The sequence below is a fragment of the Pleurodeles waltl genome, chromosome 3_1 (genome assembly GCF_031143425.1).
Source record: "Pleurodeles waltl isolate 20211129_DDA chromosome 3_1, aPleWal1.hap1.20221129, whole genome shotgun sequence".
Lineage (NCBI taxonomy): Eukaryota > Metazoa > Chordata > Amphibia > Caudata > Salamandridae > Pleurodeles > Pleurodeles waltl.
The window spans coordinates 1,830,995,073-1,831,009,570 of record NC_090440.1 but is presented as its reverse complement, the minus strand read 5'-3'; the positions used below and the strand labels follow the sequence as shown (position 1 = coordinate 1,831,009,570).

Below are 14,498 nucleotides of genomic sequence, written 5' to 3'. Positions count from 1 at the left end.
GGTGACTGTGTGTCGGTTCGAAGCGCTGTTGTTTTCTACGAGGGAAAGACGTTGCGTCTATTTCCGGTGCGCGGACTAGGATCCTCTGCGGGTTGCGGGGTTTTCAGACTCCCCGGGGATGATGCATGGAATCCTGGGCTTGCGGAGCGAAGTCAAAGGGGCTGCGTTGATTCCGGTAGGCAATGTGTGGAATTTTCTTCCACACAGCAGGCGCTGTGTCGATTCCTCTCAGGAAGTCGGGAGAAGTCATTCTGAGTCGGCTTGCGTCGAAGATCCGGTCGCGTCGCTGGCGTTGCATCGATCTTCTGTCGCGAAGTCTGAGCTGTGTTGTTCTGGTCTCGGCGTGCAGTGAATTTCTCACCGTGAGCAAGCTTTCTGGGCAGGCGGTGCGTAGAATTTTCGCCGCATGGGGATTTCAGCTGCAGGAGAGAAGTCTTTTTGGTCCTGAGACTTCAGGGAACAGGAGGCAAGCTCTATCCAAGACCTTGGAGAGCACCTCTGCAGCAAGGCAAGAGAGCAGCAAGACAGAAGGGCAACAGCAAGGCAGCAGTCCTCTTCAGAAAGCAGTCAGATGAGTCCTTTAGGCAGCCAGGCAGTTCTTGTCAGGGTGCTGATAGAAAAAGGGGAGTTTTAGGCTTGGCAAGTACTTTTAAATGCCAAGTCGAATTGGCAGTGAAACTGCACACACAGGCCTTGCAATGGCAGGCCTGAGACAAGGTAAAGGGGCTATTTAAGTGGGTGGCACAATCAGTGCTGCAGGCCCCCCAGTAGCTTTCAATCTACAGGCCCTGGGCACATATAGTGCACTCTACTAGGGACTTATAAGTAAATTAAATAGCTCAATTGGGTGTGATCCAATGTTACCATGTTTAAAAGGAGAGAGCATATGCACTTTAGCACTGGTTAGCAGTGGTAAAGTGTGCAGATTCTAAAAACCAGCAAAAACAGTATCTCAAAAGTGGAGGGAGGCAGGCAAAAAGTTAGGGGTGACCACCCTAAGGCTGTCAGGTCTGACACTCTCTCATTTACCATGCAGTCCTATTCATTCAAGGCATTGAATTGCAGGTATTTTCTGTGGCTTCATCTCAAACATGGCACGTTTCAAATTCTCAATCTTCTCAATATTCAAATGTAGCTTTTTACTATCAGCAGTAGTTATATTCCATTCTTTAAGCCATAAACATGTATGTAACACATTGTCCAAAAGCATTTCGTGGGTGGGGTCCTAATCAGAGGATAAAGAATTGCCGCCATATGAAGGAATGGCTTGCATATTCAAACTTGCACCCTTAATGTCTCAACCTACCACACAAACACAATACGGAAACAACCACAGACTATACAATTTCAAAAAGAGATTTGAAATGCAAAACAAATACCTTGTAGGTCTACTAGGAAGCAGGACAGAAATCAAACTCACCACAGAATAGGGAGAACGCTTAGCATTTAAGCTGCTTTTAATCACACTACGTAAGGCTCTCCACCAGCAGTAACCCACTTTCAAAGTCAGTGTCTCTATTAACATCCACAAAGAAATATATAACACTACCCAGGTTAGGTCATACACAGCTTGTCATTTAAGGGCTTCATAGGACTATAACCTATAGGACTATAACCTATAATCTGACATAATGCAACAACCTTAATATTTTAACTTGATTTCTTGCATTTGCACAAATCCATAAACTTTGTATATGAATCCAAGAACCCTTGCAGATAAATCACATAAAATTACAACATTTTTTCATCAAGAGCACAACTTTAACGGCTTCAACAATCCAAGCAAAACAGTACATGCAATGCAGTTTTCGAAGCATGTTCAGCACATAATACAAAGCACCATTGTCATAAGCCCTTTGCACTTTGCACATGCACAAAACAATTAACCCACTTCACATCACACGTTGCAAGACAAAATGAGTATGCTTTTATTTCTGCATAAATCTCACCATGCAAGACCTATGTATATGCAACCCTCAACAGTTTCAAAACGTCAGGTACATCAGATTAAAGGATGAAGAATTTCCTAACTCTGAAATTTTTTTAAGTGCAAATTTATAGTTATATTTTCCTCCTAAATTAGCATTGATTTTTCACCAATTTACCCTACATGCCCGCATTTTCCACCAAAATTCTGTTAGTGATTTGCAACAATAAATTTTATAAGGGCTGTAGTGCTTAATTGGGGCTGTGTGAGTCACAAAGGGTGGGTGCTCAAGGCAAATAAATAAAACCTTTGCAAAACAGTATTCAAAGTCATCATAATTTAGAAATCATTATGAAAAGCAAAAAACGTCAGTTGAAACCAGCACTGTTTTAAAAAAAAAATATATATTTTTATTGAATTTTCAATACAAATCTAATTTCCATACTTTTACATTTACATTGGCAGGATTTCGTTGATCTGATATAAAATATACTTTCAAACAAAGAATTAAAACATAACATAGGTCTTATTATAATACTCAGAAAGTATTTGTCTGCTGTGTCTGGGTGATTGGTCTTGCAGTGTGGTGTTAGTTGCCACGCAATTAGCTGCCTAGTTATACTATTCCCTGCTGGTTCATGCTTTGTTTGTGGTGGTGGGGGGTGCCGGTCTGATGTCTATTTGTAGCATATGGTGCAGTAGTACTTATTGTTCATATTCTAATTGTTTACTCATCTCTTGTTGGCCGCTGTGGGTAGCAGCGATTTGAGGGTGTGGGAGTGGGAGCGCTCTCAACCATTATGATATATCTCGCTCGGTTTGCTTGGTTATAGTAGAGGTGGTCGGATGCAATCCAACCTATCTCCAAAGCTGTCACTTTGTCAGGTTCATGGCGGTCTCTCATCGTTCTTGGCCTCCAGTCTGCTTACTAGGGTTTCCCAGGCTTCACATCCTGTGTGTTGTTGGCCCTCCCTTTCTAATTTTCGTAGTACCGGAGATTCTGTGCGGGCCCAGCGCAATGTTAGGGGGTGCCAGGTTTTCAAGTCTGGTGCTATGGACGCTTTCCAATTCATAGCTATCAATCTTTTGTACATCACGTATGCTAGGTCTGCGAACTTATGTAGATGCCTATGCTTCTTTTCTCTCTTTCTCATCCCCAACAGACAGGATTTAGGATCAACTGCGAACACCAGACCCGTCAACTCTGAGACCTCTTCCACCACTCCACTCCATTCCCTGTTCACCTGGGCGCATTCCTAGACCATATGATAGAAATGTGCCAGTGGAGCATTACATCTGGGGCAGGTTGGGTCCGATCCGGGGAACATGCGTTTAATCCTAACTGGTGAAAGGTACGTTTTGTGTGTGTAGTTGAATTGTGTGTAGCGGAATCTGGGATTTCTCAATACCCCCCGTGTGTGGTATATAACCTTCAGGCCAGTCCTCTTGCGGTATCAGGTTTGGCAGAACTGTATTCCATCTTTCCCTTACATTCTCCAAGTTAGGTTCAGGGTGTTTATTCAGGATTCTATATAAGTTCGACACTACTTTTATTTGATTGTCATATTGCAGCATGTGATGCAGTGTAGGGGAGATCACCGGTTCTTGGTCTCCATCCTCCCATGCCTTCTTAATTAAGTGAATTATGGCATAGTATGCTATAAATTGCCCAGGATTCACTGCTATGAGGGCTTGTATGGATTCAAATGTCATCAGTTTCCCCTCTTCAAAGCAGTCTCCTATTGACAATATGCCCGCCTCCGTCCAGGTCGTTAGCGAGTGCGTCCTAGCTGCGTTGGTCCATCCAGGGATCAATCCCAGTGGAATGAGCGGCGAATAGGGGAGCGCTCTGTGACCGTTTTGTATATATCTCTTTCAACAAGAATGTGCCACTAACATTAACGGATTGTCAGATGCCCCTCTCGGTGTTTTATTTGTTAGCCATGTGATCAGAGGTTCTCTGTGTAGTCGCTTTAGCACCCAAGCGGATTCGGCCTGTGTGGGTCTGTGTATCCAATTCAGTATCCACTGTAACTGGGCGGCAGCGTAATAGAGTTCGAAGTTGGGGGCGTCCAGGCCACCTGCGCTTACTGGGCGCTGCAGTGTGGTGAGTGCGACACGTGCTCTACCCCCTCCCCATATAAGCTGCAGCAGGATTGCATTCAAGTCTCGGAAGAAGCTCTTAGGGACCGTGAGTGGCAGTGCCGCGAAGTAATATAACAGCCGGGGCAATAACAGCATGTTTGCTACCGCCGTTCTACCCAGAGGTGACAATGGCAGTTTACTCCAGAAACGCAGCAACCCCTTCATAGAAGCCAGTGCTCTCCCCAGGTTCCCATCTCTAAGATCCTCAGTTCTATGATAAATGTGGACCCCTAAATATTTGAACATGTCAAAACACCATTTCAGGTGTCCTCCTGGGGCCTTTTCTTTTCTCGACGGGGACCATATAGTTAGTGGGAACACACACGGTTTTTCCCAATTTACCACCAACCCCGATATCTCCCTGTATTCAGTCAAGAGTGAGATTACTAAGGGTATCGTCTCGCTTCCTCTCCGCACGTATATTAGGGTGTTGTCTGCATGTATATATGTGGTGTAGCCCACTCCTGATTATTCCCCAACTATCTTCCATGGCCCGTATTCGAGTTGCTAGTGGTTCCATCGCTATAGCGAACAACAAGGGAGATAGGGGGCATCCCTGCCTGGTGCCTCTGGTGATCGGGAAGCTATCGGATATGACCCCACCTGTTTTCACCCTAGCTTGTGGGTTGGCGTAAAGTGTCTGCACCCACTGTATATAATTAGGGCAGATTCCCATTTTCCGCAGAGTAACAAATAAAAAGTCCCACCCTAGTGTATCGAATGCTTTCTCAATATCTAACGAAAGTACCATTTCATCTTATGCATCCAGGGGGGTGCCTCTCATTACACTCAGCAATCTACGGATGTATAAAAAGGTATTACGTTTTGGGATAAATCCGTTTTGGCCCTCGTGTATCAAAGTGTGTATAATGGGAGCTAACTTGTTAGCCACTATTTTGCCTAGAATTTTACAATCGAGATTTAGGAGTGAGAGTGGTCTATAGGATTTAACGTCTGTGGGATCGCAACCTTGCTTAGGAAGAACCACTATCATTGCCTCTCTCTGTGTGGGGGGCAATATCTTATGACTCCATGCCTACTCTAACACCCTCAGCAGGTGAGACTTTAAGTGTTTCTAATACATAGAGTAGTATTCTATGGGGAGGCCGTCTATGCCTGGCGCTTTGTTTCTGGGCATCTGTGCTAAAGCTAAGTCCAGTTCCCCCATTCCCAGAGGGGCCTCCAGCATCTCCCCATCCGCCTGTGACAGTTGCGCCAAGGGTGATCCTGCAAGAAAGGATTCAAGTTGTTCAGCCGTGCACCCTTTGAGCTTGGTATAAAGGTTTGTGTAGTATTCCCTAAACGCCCCATTTATCTCTTCTTGCGTGATGGCCATTTTACCTTCATCTAATTTTATAGTCCCTATAGGAGACTGCTGATGGTCCTCGCGAAGGAGCCATGCCAACAGCCTGCCCGACCTATCTCCCTCCGTTTGTAGGTGCATTAAATGATATTTGTGGTTGTGTCGGCGGAGACGAGAATCTGCTTCATTATATTTTGTGCGTGCCTCTTTTAGCACTGTGTAAGGTGTCTCATTTTGTGCCACTGCTGTTTCCATTGTTCTCAGTTACTTTTCCAATTTACTAATCTCCGCGTGAAGGGCGTGTCTCACTCCCCAAGTGGATGAGATACAATGTCCTCTGACTACCACCTTGTGTGCCTCCCACTCTACGGCTCTTGTCTATGGAATCTTTATTAATTTCCCAGTACTGTCTCAGTGTTGTGTTCAGACCCTCTGTGAATGCCTGGTCCTGGAGAGCTTCCACTTGTAATCGCCAAGTAGGGATTACCGAGCATCTCCTGCCCCAATTTAGTGTCAATCTAAGCGGCGAATGATCCGACAGTGTCTTGGCCAGGTATTCTGTCCCGTTGATCAGTGCGCATATGTCCAGGGTCCCCCATATTATATCTATTCTAGTGTGCACTTTATGAGGTATTGAGTAAAATGAGTATTCCCTCTGTAGGGTATGTTTCATGCGCCATAGGTCATAGAGTCTATCATCACCCGCCCATGTCAGCAAGGGGCTCCTGGCATTTCTATTTATTGATCCTTTCGGAGGGGTGTTAGATCTGTCTAACACTGCGTTCGGTGTGCTGTTGAAGTCGCGCCCCCCCCAGATGGCCGGGGCTGCAGGGTTTACCAATAATGCTGGGGTAAGTATGCCCAGGAATTCCGCTATCGCACTGTTGGGGGCATAGATCCCAATTATCAATAATTGTCTCCCGTCTAATTGCCCCTCTATTGCCACATATCTGCCCCTGTGATCTATCCTATGCGAGGTTTGGACAAATGGGACGCCACCTGCTATCCATATCAATACTCCTCTAGCGAAGGCTAAGTATGTTGTGCCTATTATCTGCCCACCCCATTTCCCGCGAATCTCCTGTAAATCAGACTCCAGTAGGTGTGTTTCTTGTAGAATAGCGATATGTACTCTCTGGCGTCTGAGGCGTGCATATACCCGAGCTCTTTTACTTGGTGCACCCAGTCCTTATACGGGGCTCACATCCTTCCACAGACAAGGTCTGCGCATATGTATGGGCGCTCCCGAAGTGTTAGCCCCCCCCCTGAACGCATGCACAATGACATTAGTTAATGTTCATAATAAAGAGGAATGAATTGTTCAAAAGGTACTCGTAGGTGGCAGCGGCGTCCTCCGAGTTGATTCCCGCATCATCCACCTTTGCCACCCCACGGCTTGTTGCGCAGTTCGGGTGGAAAAGCAGTATAGCTGCTTGTATTCACAGTGCATCCGCGGATCTGGGGGTGAGCTTCAGGCCCTTGAGTACTTCTGTTATTGTGGAGTCCGAGCTAGCTGAGTCGGAGTCCGAGTTGGTCGTAGGGGGCGCCCGGAGAGCCTCAAAGGAGTTTCGCGTGTGCAGGGGAGTTTCTTTCAGTACTTTTGCCCTTTCTTCTGCTGCCTGTTTTTTCGTGGGTTGACCCTTGGAACGTTTCTTGGTGCGTTTCCACGATGAAGAGGTAAGCCATTCCTCTCCCTCGTTCATTCCCTCTAGGGATTGTGCAGAGCCTTTGGCATGCAACCACGTCCAGGCATCTTCACAGGAGGTGAATATGTGGGTGCGCTCTTCCGATATTACTCTCAGTTTAGCAGGGAATAGAAGGGCATATTTAATATTATGCTCGCGGAGGCGTTGTTTGGTTTTTACATAAGAGTTACGTTGTTTCTGTACCTCTTGGGTGAAGTCTGGATAGGCATTAACCACTGAATCTTCGTGTCAGAATGGGCCTTTGCTAACGAATTGTGTAATATTAAATTGCGGTCTCTCTAGTTTAAGAATCTTGCTATCAGTGGTCTAGGTGGTTGGCCCGGGGACGGCGGCCTCCCCGGAACTCTGTGCGCCCTTTCCACAGAGAAGAACTTCGATGGGGACCCAGTTAGCACTTCTTTGATTAGCCACTGCTCTAAGAATATTTCCATACTCTGTTCTGGTAGTTTCTCAGGGAACCCTAGGAAGCGAACATTATTGCGGCAGGATCTGCTTTCTGCTTCTTCACCGCGTCTCCATAGGATCTTCACCTCTGCATCCAGTCGTTGAATTTGTTTTTGATTTTCCGAGACCATAGGGTTCATCACATTTAACACATCTTCTGTCACTTCACTCTCTCCGCCAGATTGCGATGGTCCACTCTGAGTAGATTCAAATCTTGTGATACTGTGTCTATTCTAAGTTCCAGAGAGGATTTAGTGTCCATGATCGCCTGCAAAAGTTTTTCAAATTGTGAAGAGTGGGCTTGGAGTGTGCTTTCCAGCGACTGTAAGGTTGGTATTAGCTGTTGCTCGCCCGGTACCAGTCCAGGCGCATTACGTTCTTGATTTTTTACAGATTTAGACTTCCTGGCCATGTTGCGTGTCTGTTGGGCAGCTCTTGTGGTGTAGAGCAGCGTTGTTAGGTGCTGTTTGGGAGTTGGGATTCACTGTTGGTGCGTGTCCACTCCTCGGTATGTGATCCAACCCGCCCGATCAACGCCCCCACCAGTCCAGTGGTGTTGTTGCCCCCATTCCGCGGGGGAGAAGGAGTTTGGTTTTGGGCAGAATAGAGGGAATTGTCCCTCGATCACGTGGGCATTTCCGCCGGGCCCGGGTGAACGCCCGCTGGCCGGTGCGGCTCCCCTACGGGTGCGCGGTGACCACTTCGTCATTTCTGCCTCTGTTGAATGCTCCAGGCAGCAGATCCTCACAGCGGAGACGCACTCTAAACACGGTCACGCCGCGCTGTCTCCCCTGCTCCTCTTCTCCATATGCGAGGGCGCTCCGCCCGATCGGGGAAGGCCGAGATAATCGCAGCAGCCGCCGCTGTCCTATAAAGGGGGGGGGAGGGGGAAGAGGGGAGAAGCCATGTGCTAATACGGTCCCCCCCCCGATGAGGGCCCCCCTACATTTCACCCCTCCCACCTCACGCTGCTGCCCCCGGCCGAGCAGGTGAGCAGCCCAGCTCCATCTCAGCCTCCGCGGCCGCCTGGAAACACACAATGTCGCGGCCTCCTGGACTCTCACGGCCCTCGACCGGTCCCAGCCGTCTCGTCTTCTCGCTCAGTGCCGCTCGGGTCTCCAGCAGCACGACGGCCCCCGGGCTTAGTTTAAGTGTTTTAGGCGCCGAGTCCCACTCCGGGAGCACCCTACAGGTTGTTTTCCGTGAGCCAGATTTAGACTTCCTGGCCATGTTGCATGTCTGTTGGGCAGCTCTTGTGGTGTAGAGCAGCGTTGTTATGTGCTGTTTGGGCGTTGGGATTCACTGTTGGTGCGTGTCCACTCCTCGGTATGTGATTCCTCACCATGGCTCAGCCGAGTCTGCTTGCGACTCCCCTTGGTCAAGCCGGTCAGCGACGGTGCAGGTCGGGAGCAAATAAATGGTAAACTCTGCTGCTGGTAGTTAAATGTCTTAGGACAGGAATATATTCCCTCCTCCGATGTGCCCAGCCACCGCCAGCAAAATAGGATTCTGGGCGATCTGGGTCACCCCAGCCGGCCCGTCCCGAGCACCACTCCCACGTATGAATGTGGCCACTGGCAGGGACGGGGCAGGGGGTCCGGATGGGAAGGACAAAAGATAAAGGGTGGTGGGGCAGGGGGGGGAGAGCTCTGTTCCCTCCTGCCCGATCAACCACCCCACCAGTCCAGTGGTGTTGTTGCCCCAATTCCGCGGGGGGAAGGAGTTTGGTTTTGGGCAGAATAGAGGGAATTGTCCCTCGATCACGTGGGCATCACCGCCGGGCCCGGGTGAACGCCCGCTGGCCCGGTGCGGCTCCCCTAGGGGTGCGCCGCGACCACTTCGTCATTTCTGCCTCGGTTGAATGCTCCAGGCAGCAGATCCTCACAGCGGAGAGGCACGCGACACACGGTCACGCCGCGCTGTCTCCCCTGCTCCTCTTCTCCATATGCGAGGGCGCTCCGCCTGGCGGGGGAAGGCCGAGATAATTGCAGTAGCCGTTGCTGTCCTTTAAAGGTGGGGGGAGAGGGGAGAAGCCATGTGCTAATACGGTCCCCCCCGATGAGGGCCCCCCTCCATTTCACCCCTCCCACCTCGCGCTTCTGCCCCCCGGCCGAGCAGGCGAGCAGCCCAGCTCCATCTCAGCCTCCGCGGCCGCCTGGAAACACACGATGTTGCGGCCTCTGGGACTCTCACGGCCCTCGACCAGTCCCAGCCGTCTCGTCTTCTCGCTCAGTGCCGCTCGAGTCTCCAGCAGCACGACGGCCCCCGGGCTTAGTTTAAGTGTTTTAGGCGCCGAGTCCCGCTCAGGGAGCACCCTACAGGATGTTTTCCGTGAGCCCGAGTCAGTGCTCATGGATTAGGCGTCCGACACGGCCGCCATTTTGGCTCCTCCCCCGAAACTAGCACTGTTATAGCTCATAAATCAAGCGAAAATCTAACTGTAAAGTTAAATTGCAGACTGACGTGGTGACTGCCTCAAAGAAACTAGCAAAACATCTCACTCATGTCACAAATAAGTCACATTTTACAGGATTTCAAACAGTGAAAGGCACGCTCATGACGGTTTGAAATAACGTAATAAAGATAGAAACTACAGGTGTGCACCAACAAATTAACAGGGACAGCTGAGCCAGAGCTGAGCCAAGTCTGGCTTGGCTTTTAGAGCCTGTGCATGAGCCGAGCTCTGAAAATGCTTGCTTTGTAAATCATACAACAAACATCACATCAAATATGAACAAGTCTCTTCAAAATGTAAAGTGTATTTAATAGGCCGAAGCTTTAGTATTGCACAGCAAAGAACTAATTAAAAGTGATAGTTTTCAAACATGAACCATAAGTGAACTCGGAGGCAGGACAGCTGTTATGTAAACCCTGAATTTGACAGAGATTATTATCAATCAGCAGTATAGTCTATTTAATTAAACACGATAGGTTTTTGTGCAATAGGTATTCTGAGCTAGCATTTTTTAAAGTTCTTCCATACGCGATAATGAACAAAAGGGAGCTATAGTGAAATACAATATTTGTCTAAAATCACATAATTTAAGTTGGGAAGCCGCTATTCATCGATGTTCTCTGATTTCACTTTCTACAAATCAGCCACAAAATGGATATCTATCTTATTTTCTTTTTTATGTTACTGCTTTGTTTTTACCTATTTGTGCACTTTGTGCAGCTTTATTATAGCGGAAACTGGTCCCCAATGTATTTTAGCTGTTTTATATTACAAAAAGGAACATTCATTTGTCTTTTTTAGGCATGGGAGGATGTGAGTGCTTTCCCAAAAAACACAAGATAATGAGTCAACTCCGAGCCTCGAACTCTACTCCCCAGTGCCATAGTCAGCATCTCTGACCGTAACTCCACATCAGCAAAGGGGCAAACAACAGCCACTTGAAAGCTTGTGGTGGGCTTAAGGTTCCAATAGGATCTCGAGCTGGGCCAGAGCCTGGCTCGAGCTTTCAATGGCTCACCCACCTCAAACAACAACCGATAGATTTTTATAAACTCGTGACACGTTAACTGCAGCACTGCTAGAAAGACCTTCAGAATGCACAATTAATGTTAACCCATTACCTAAAAATAAGAGAATTGCACTAGAGCTTTGCACTTATTCAATATAATAGACCCTTCTGAATTATCCAAAAGAACAGGAAATGCCTGTAACTTGTTTCAGGAGTGAGTACAGTTAGAACACAACTTCCTTCCAAGCTATGAAAAAAATCAGATTTTGTTTCAGTACAACGCCGCAAAATGAACCTCATATTGAAGATTTTTCGTTAATGGAAAAGAACTCAGGCAGGCCTTTTAAACATTCAGAAAAAAGCAGCATTTCTTTTTGTACTTTGTAAAAGTGCATGTCAGTACAGGCAGGTTGAGGCCAAGTTATGTCTGCTCGAGGCCTGGTTATGCTTACTTAAACACACAGAAAATAAACATGATTTTAGTGAATAAATCTGCTGTAACAGAAACTGAATAGGTAAGTCGGAAATCAAGCCTATCATTGCGGCAAACCAGTGGCGAGCAGAAGCATTGTTTCAGAAGGCACTGCCAACACCGTTACTGATTTCATATAAAAAAAGGTTGAGAACAATGTAATCTGCCTAAAATGTTTTTAATCCTGCGCGATTTTGCACAAAAGAGGTCCATACACGTAGCATATCACCTTGGGAAGCTAGAGACTAACAAGCAATGAAAAAGTAATCAATTCAATTTCAATTCTTTCTTTATTGAGTCACATACAAATGGATCATAAAAGAGCGCATCGTCTCATACACAGTACAACAAATCACGTATGAACTATAAAAGAAAGCAGTCAAGCTGTACAGGGAGTGCAGAATTATTAGGCAAATTAGTATTTTGACCACATCATCCTCTTTATGCATGATGTCTTACTCCAAGCTGTATAGGCTCGAAAGCCTACTACCAATTAAGCATATTAGGTGATGTGCATCTCTGTAATGAGAAGGGGTGTGGTCTAATGACATCAACACCCTATATCAGGTGTGCATAATTATTAGGCAACTTCCTTTCCTTTGGCAAAATGGGTCAAAAGAAGGACTTGACAGGCTCAGAAAAGTAAAAAATAGTGAGATATCTTGCAGAGGGATGCAGCACTCTTAAAATTGCAAAGCTTCTGAAGCGTGATCATCGAACAATCAAACGTTTCATTCAAAATAGTCAACAGGGTCGCAAGAAGCGTGTGGAAAAACCAAGGCGCAAAATAACTGCCCATGAACTGAGAAAAGTCAAGCGTGCAGCTGCCACGATGCCACTTGCCACCAGTTTGGCCATATTTCAGAGCTGCAACATCACTGGAGTGCCCAAAAGCACAAGGTGTGCAATACTTAGAGACATGGCCAAGGTAAGAAAGGCTGAAAGACGACCACCACTGAACAAGACACACAAGCTGAAACGTCAAGACTGGGCCAAGAAATATCTCAAGACAGATTTTTCTAAGGTTTATGGACTGATGAGATGAGAGTGAGTCTTGATGGGCCAGATGGATGGGCCCGTGGCTGGATTGGTAAAGGGCAGAGAGCTCCAGTCCGACTCAGACGCCAGCAAGGTGGAGGTGGAGTACTGGTTTGGGCTGGTATCATCAAAGATGAGCTTGTGGGGCCTTTTCGGGTTGAGGATGGAGTCAAGCTCAACTCCCAGTCCTACTGCCAGTTCCTGGAAGACACCTTCTTCAAGCAGTGGTACAGGAAGAAGTCTGCATCCTTCAAGAAAAACATGATTTTCATGCAGGACAATGCTCCATCACACGCGTCCAAGTACTCCACAGAGTAGCTGGCAAGAAAGGGTATAAAAGAAGGAAATCTAATGACATGGCCTCCTTGTTCACCTGATCTGAACCCCATTGAGAACCTGTGGTCCATCACCAAATGTGAGATTTACAAGGAGGGAAAACAGTACACCTCTCTGAACAGTGTCTGGGAGGCTGTGGTTGCTGCTGCACGCAATGTTGATGGTGAACAGATCAAAACACTGACAGCATCCATGGATGGCAGGCTTTTGAGTGTCCTTGCAAAGAAAGGTGGCTATATTGGTCACTGATTTGTTTTTGTTTTGTTTTTGAATGTCAGAAATGTATATTTGTGAATGTTGAGATGTTAAATTGGTTTCACTGGTAATAATAAATAATTGAAATGGGTATATATTTTTTTTTGTTAAGTTGCCTAATAATTATGCACAGTAATAGTCACCTGCACACACAGATATCCCCCTAACATAGCTAAAACTAAAAACAAACTAAAAACTACTTCCAAAAATATTCAGCTTTGATATTAATGAGTTTTTTGGGTTCATTGAGAACATGGTTGTTGTTCAATAATAAAATTAATCCTCAAAAATACAACTTGCCTAATAATTCTGCACTCCCTGTATTTATTTAAGTGCACTTAAACAGAAGTACGCACATATAAAAACAGAAGTATGCATACATGAACACAGGACAACACACCTTCCAGGTTCTACGCGCATAAAAGTTCAAACTCCTAGTGGCTTACTTCTCGTTTCCTCATTTGTTTTTCCTTTCTCCCATTTCTTTCTCTCCTTCATTCTCTTCCTCTCCTTCCTCCACATTAGAAACCTCAGACCTATTGGTTTTGCCAATGCTTATTCCTTTCAACACGTCAGAAGCGCTTCATTCTGGACGTGAGGATAGTGTGCAGCTGCAAGCGGCAGTTCGGCTGATGATTTTCCACTGTGCAAATCACGTGGTACAACTTTATATAATTATAATTTATACATCCTATTGATTGATCAGCTCGAGCAAGTAAACGGAATAAGTAATTTCCTGGTATAACGTTTCAGATCTTTATTTCACTCTTTTTCAAAATTCAGAGCGCGTGCCAGCCACCGTACCAACGCTTAGAGCTGCATCCGCCTCTTTCTTCTCTTACCTTTCAGGTATTTTTTTTCTCATCCATTGGAGGACGCCTTTGTCTGCGCTGGTATTTTGTCTGCGGTGCATAATCTCTGACAGGTATCCAGGCGTGTAGGTTTGTTAGGTGAGAAACACTTCTCGGTTCTGAATAGGGCAGGAGTGGGCGTTGGATTATTTGTCATGCGTAGGAGGCGAGCGTCAAAGGACGTGGAACCCACTGTGAGAGGAGGTATCTAAACCCAGGAAATGAATATTGTGTTTCCCAGAAGAGACGAAATTGTCACACCCCAGGTGTATCTATTTTTACTTGTGGGCCGCTGCTACTACTTCCAATGGAATTACTGTAATATATGAATTTTAAGAGAGTACTTCGACCCGAGATATTTATTAGCCTGACTTGAACGTGAGTTAGGTAGCTGGAAACTATGCTATGATTATACTATTTTGCGCCACTTTCGCTTTGTGATACCTGGCTCAGTATCCAGTGTGTGGACTGCATATGACCCACGGAAAAAACCCTCTTTTGTTTCACATAGTAGAATACCCCGAACCAGTGTTTTAAATGGGCCGGCACTCTCCGGT

The 14,498-nt window shown here is 46.5% G+C and overlaps 1 protein-coding gene across 2 annotated transcripts in view; it reads right to left on the bottom strand.

Annotated features, from left to right (window-relative positions):
- The window catches only part of NEMP2 (nuclear envelope integral membrane protein 2), a 235,885-nt gene extending 221,762 nt beyond the window's left edge, over positions 1-14,123 (bottom strand). The window contains exon 1 of one of the 2 annotated variants that reach the window (XM_069225893.1): positions 13,933-14,123. Coding sequence is in view for 1 of the 2 variants with exons in the window: in XM_069225891.1 (XP_069081992.1) it covers positions 13,537-13,612 (76 nt within the window). In the remaining variant the exon portion in view is untranslated. Of the gene's footprint in view, positions 1-13,536; positions 13,744-13,932 lie in introns of those variants that run through there. The other variant, XM_069225891.1, reaches the window with a different exon arrangement.
- Positions 14,124-14,498: the final 375 nt, after the last annotated feature.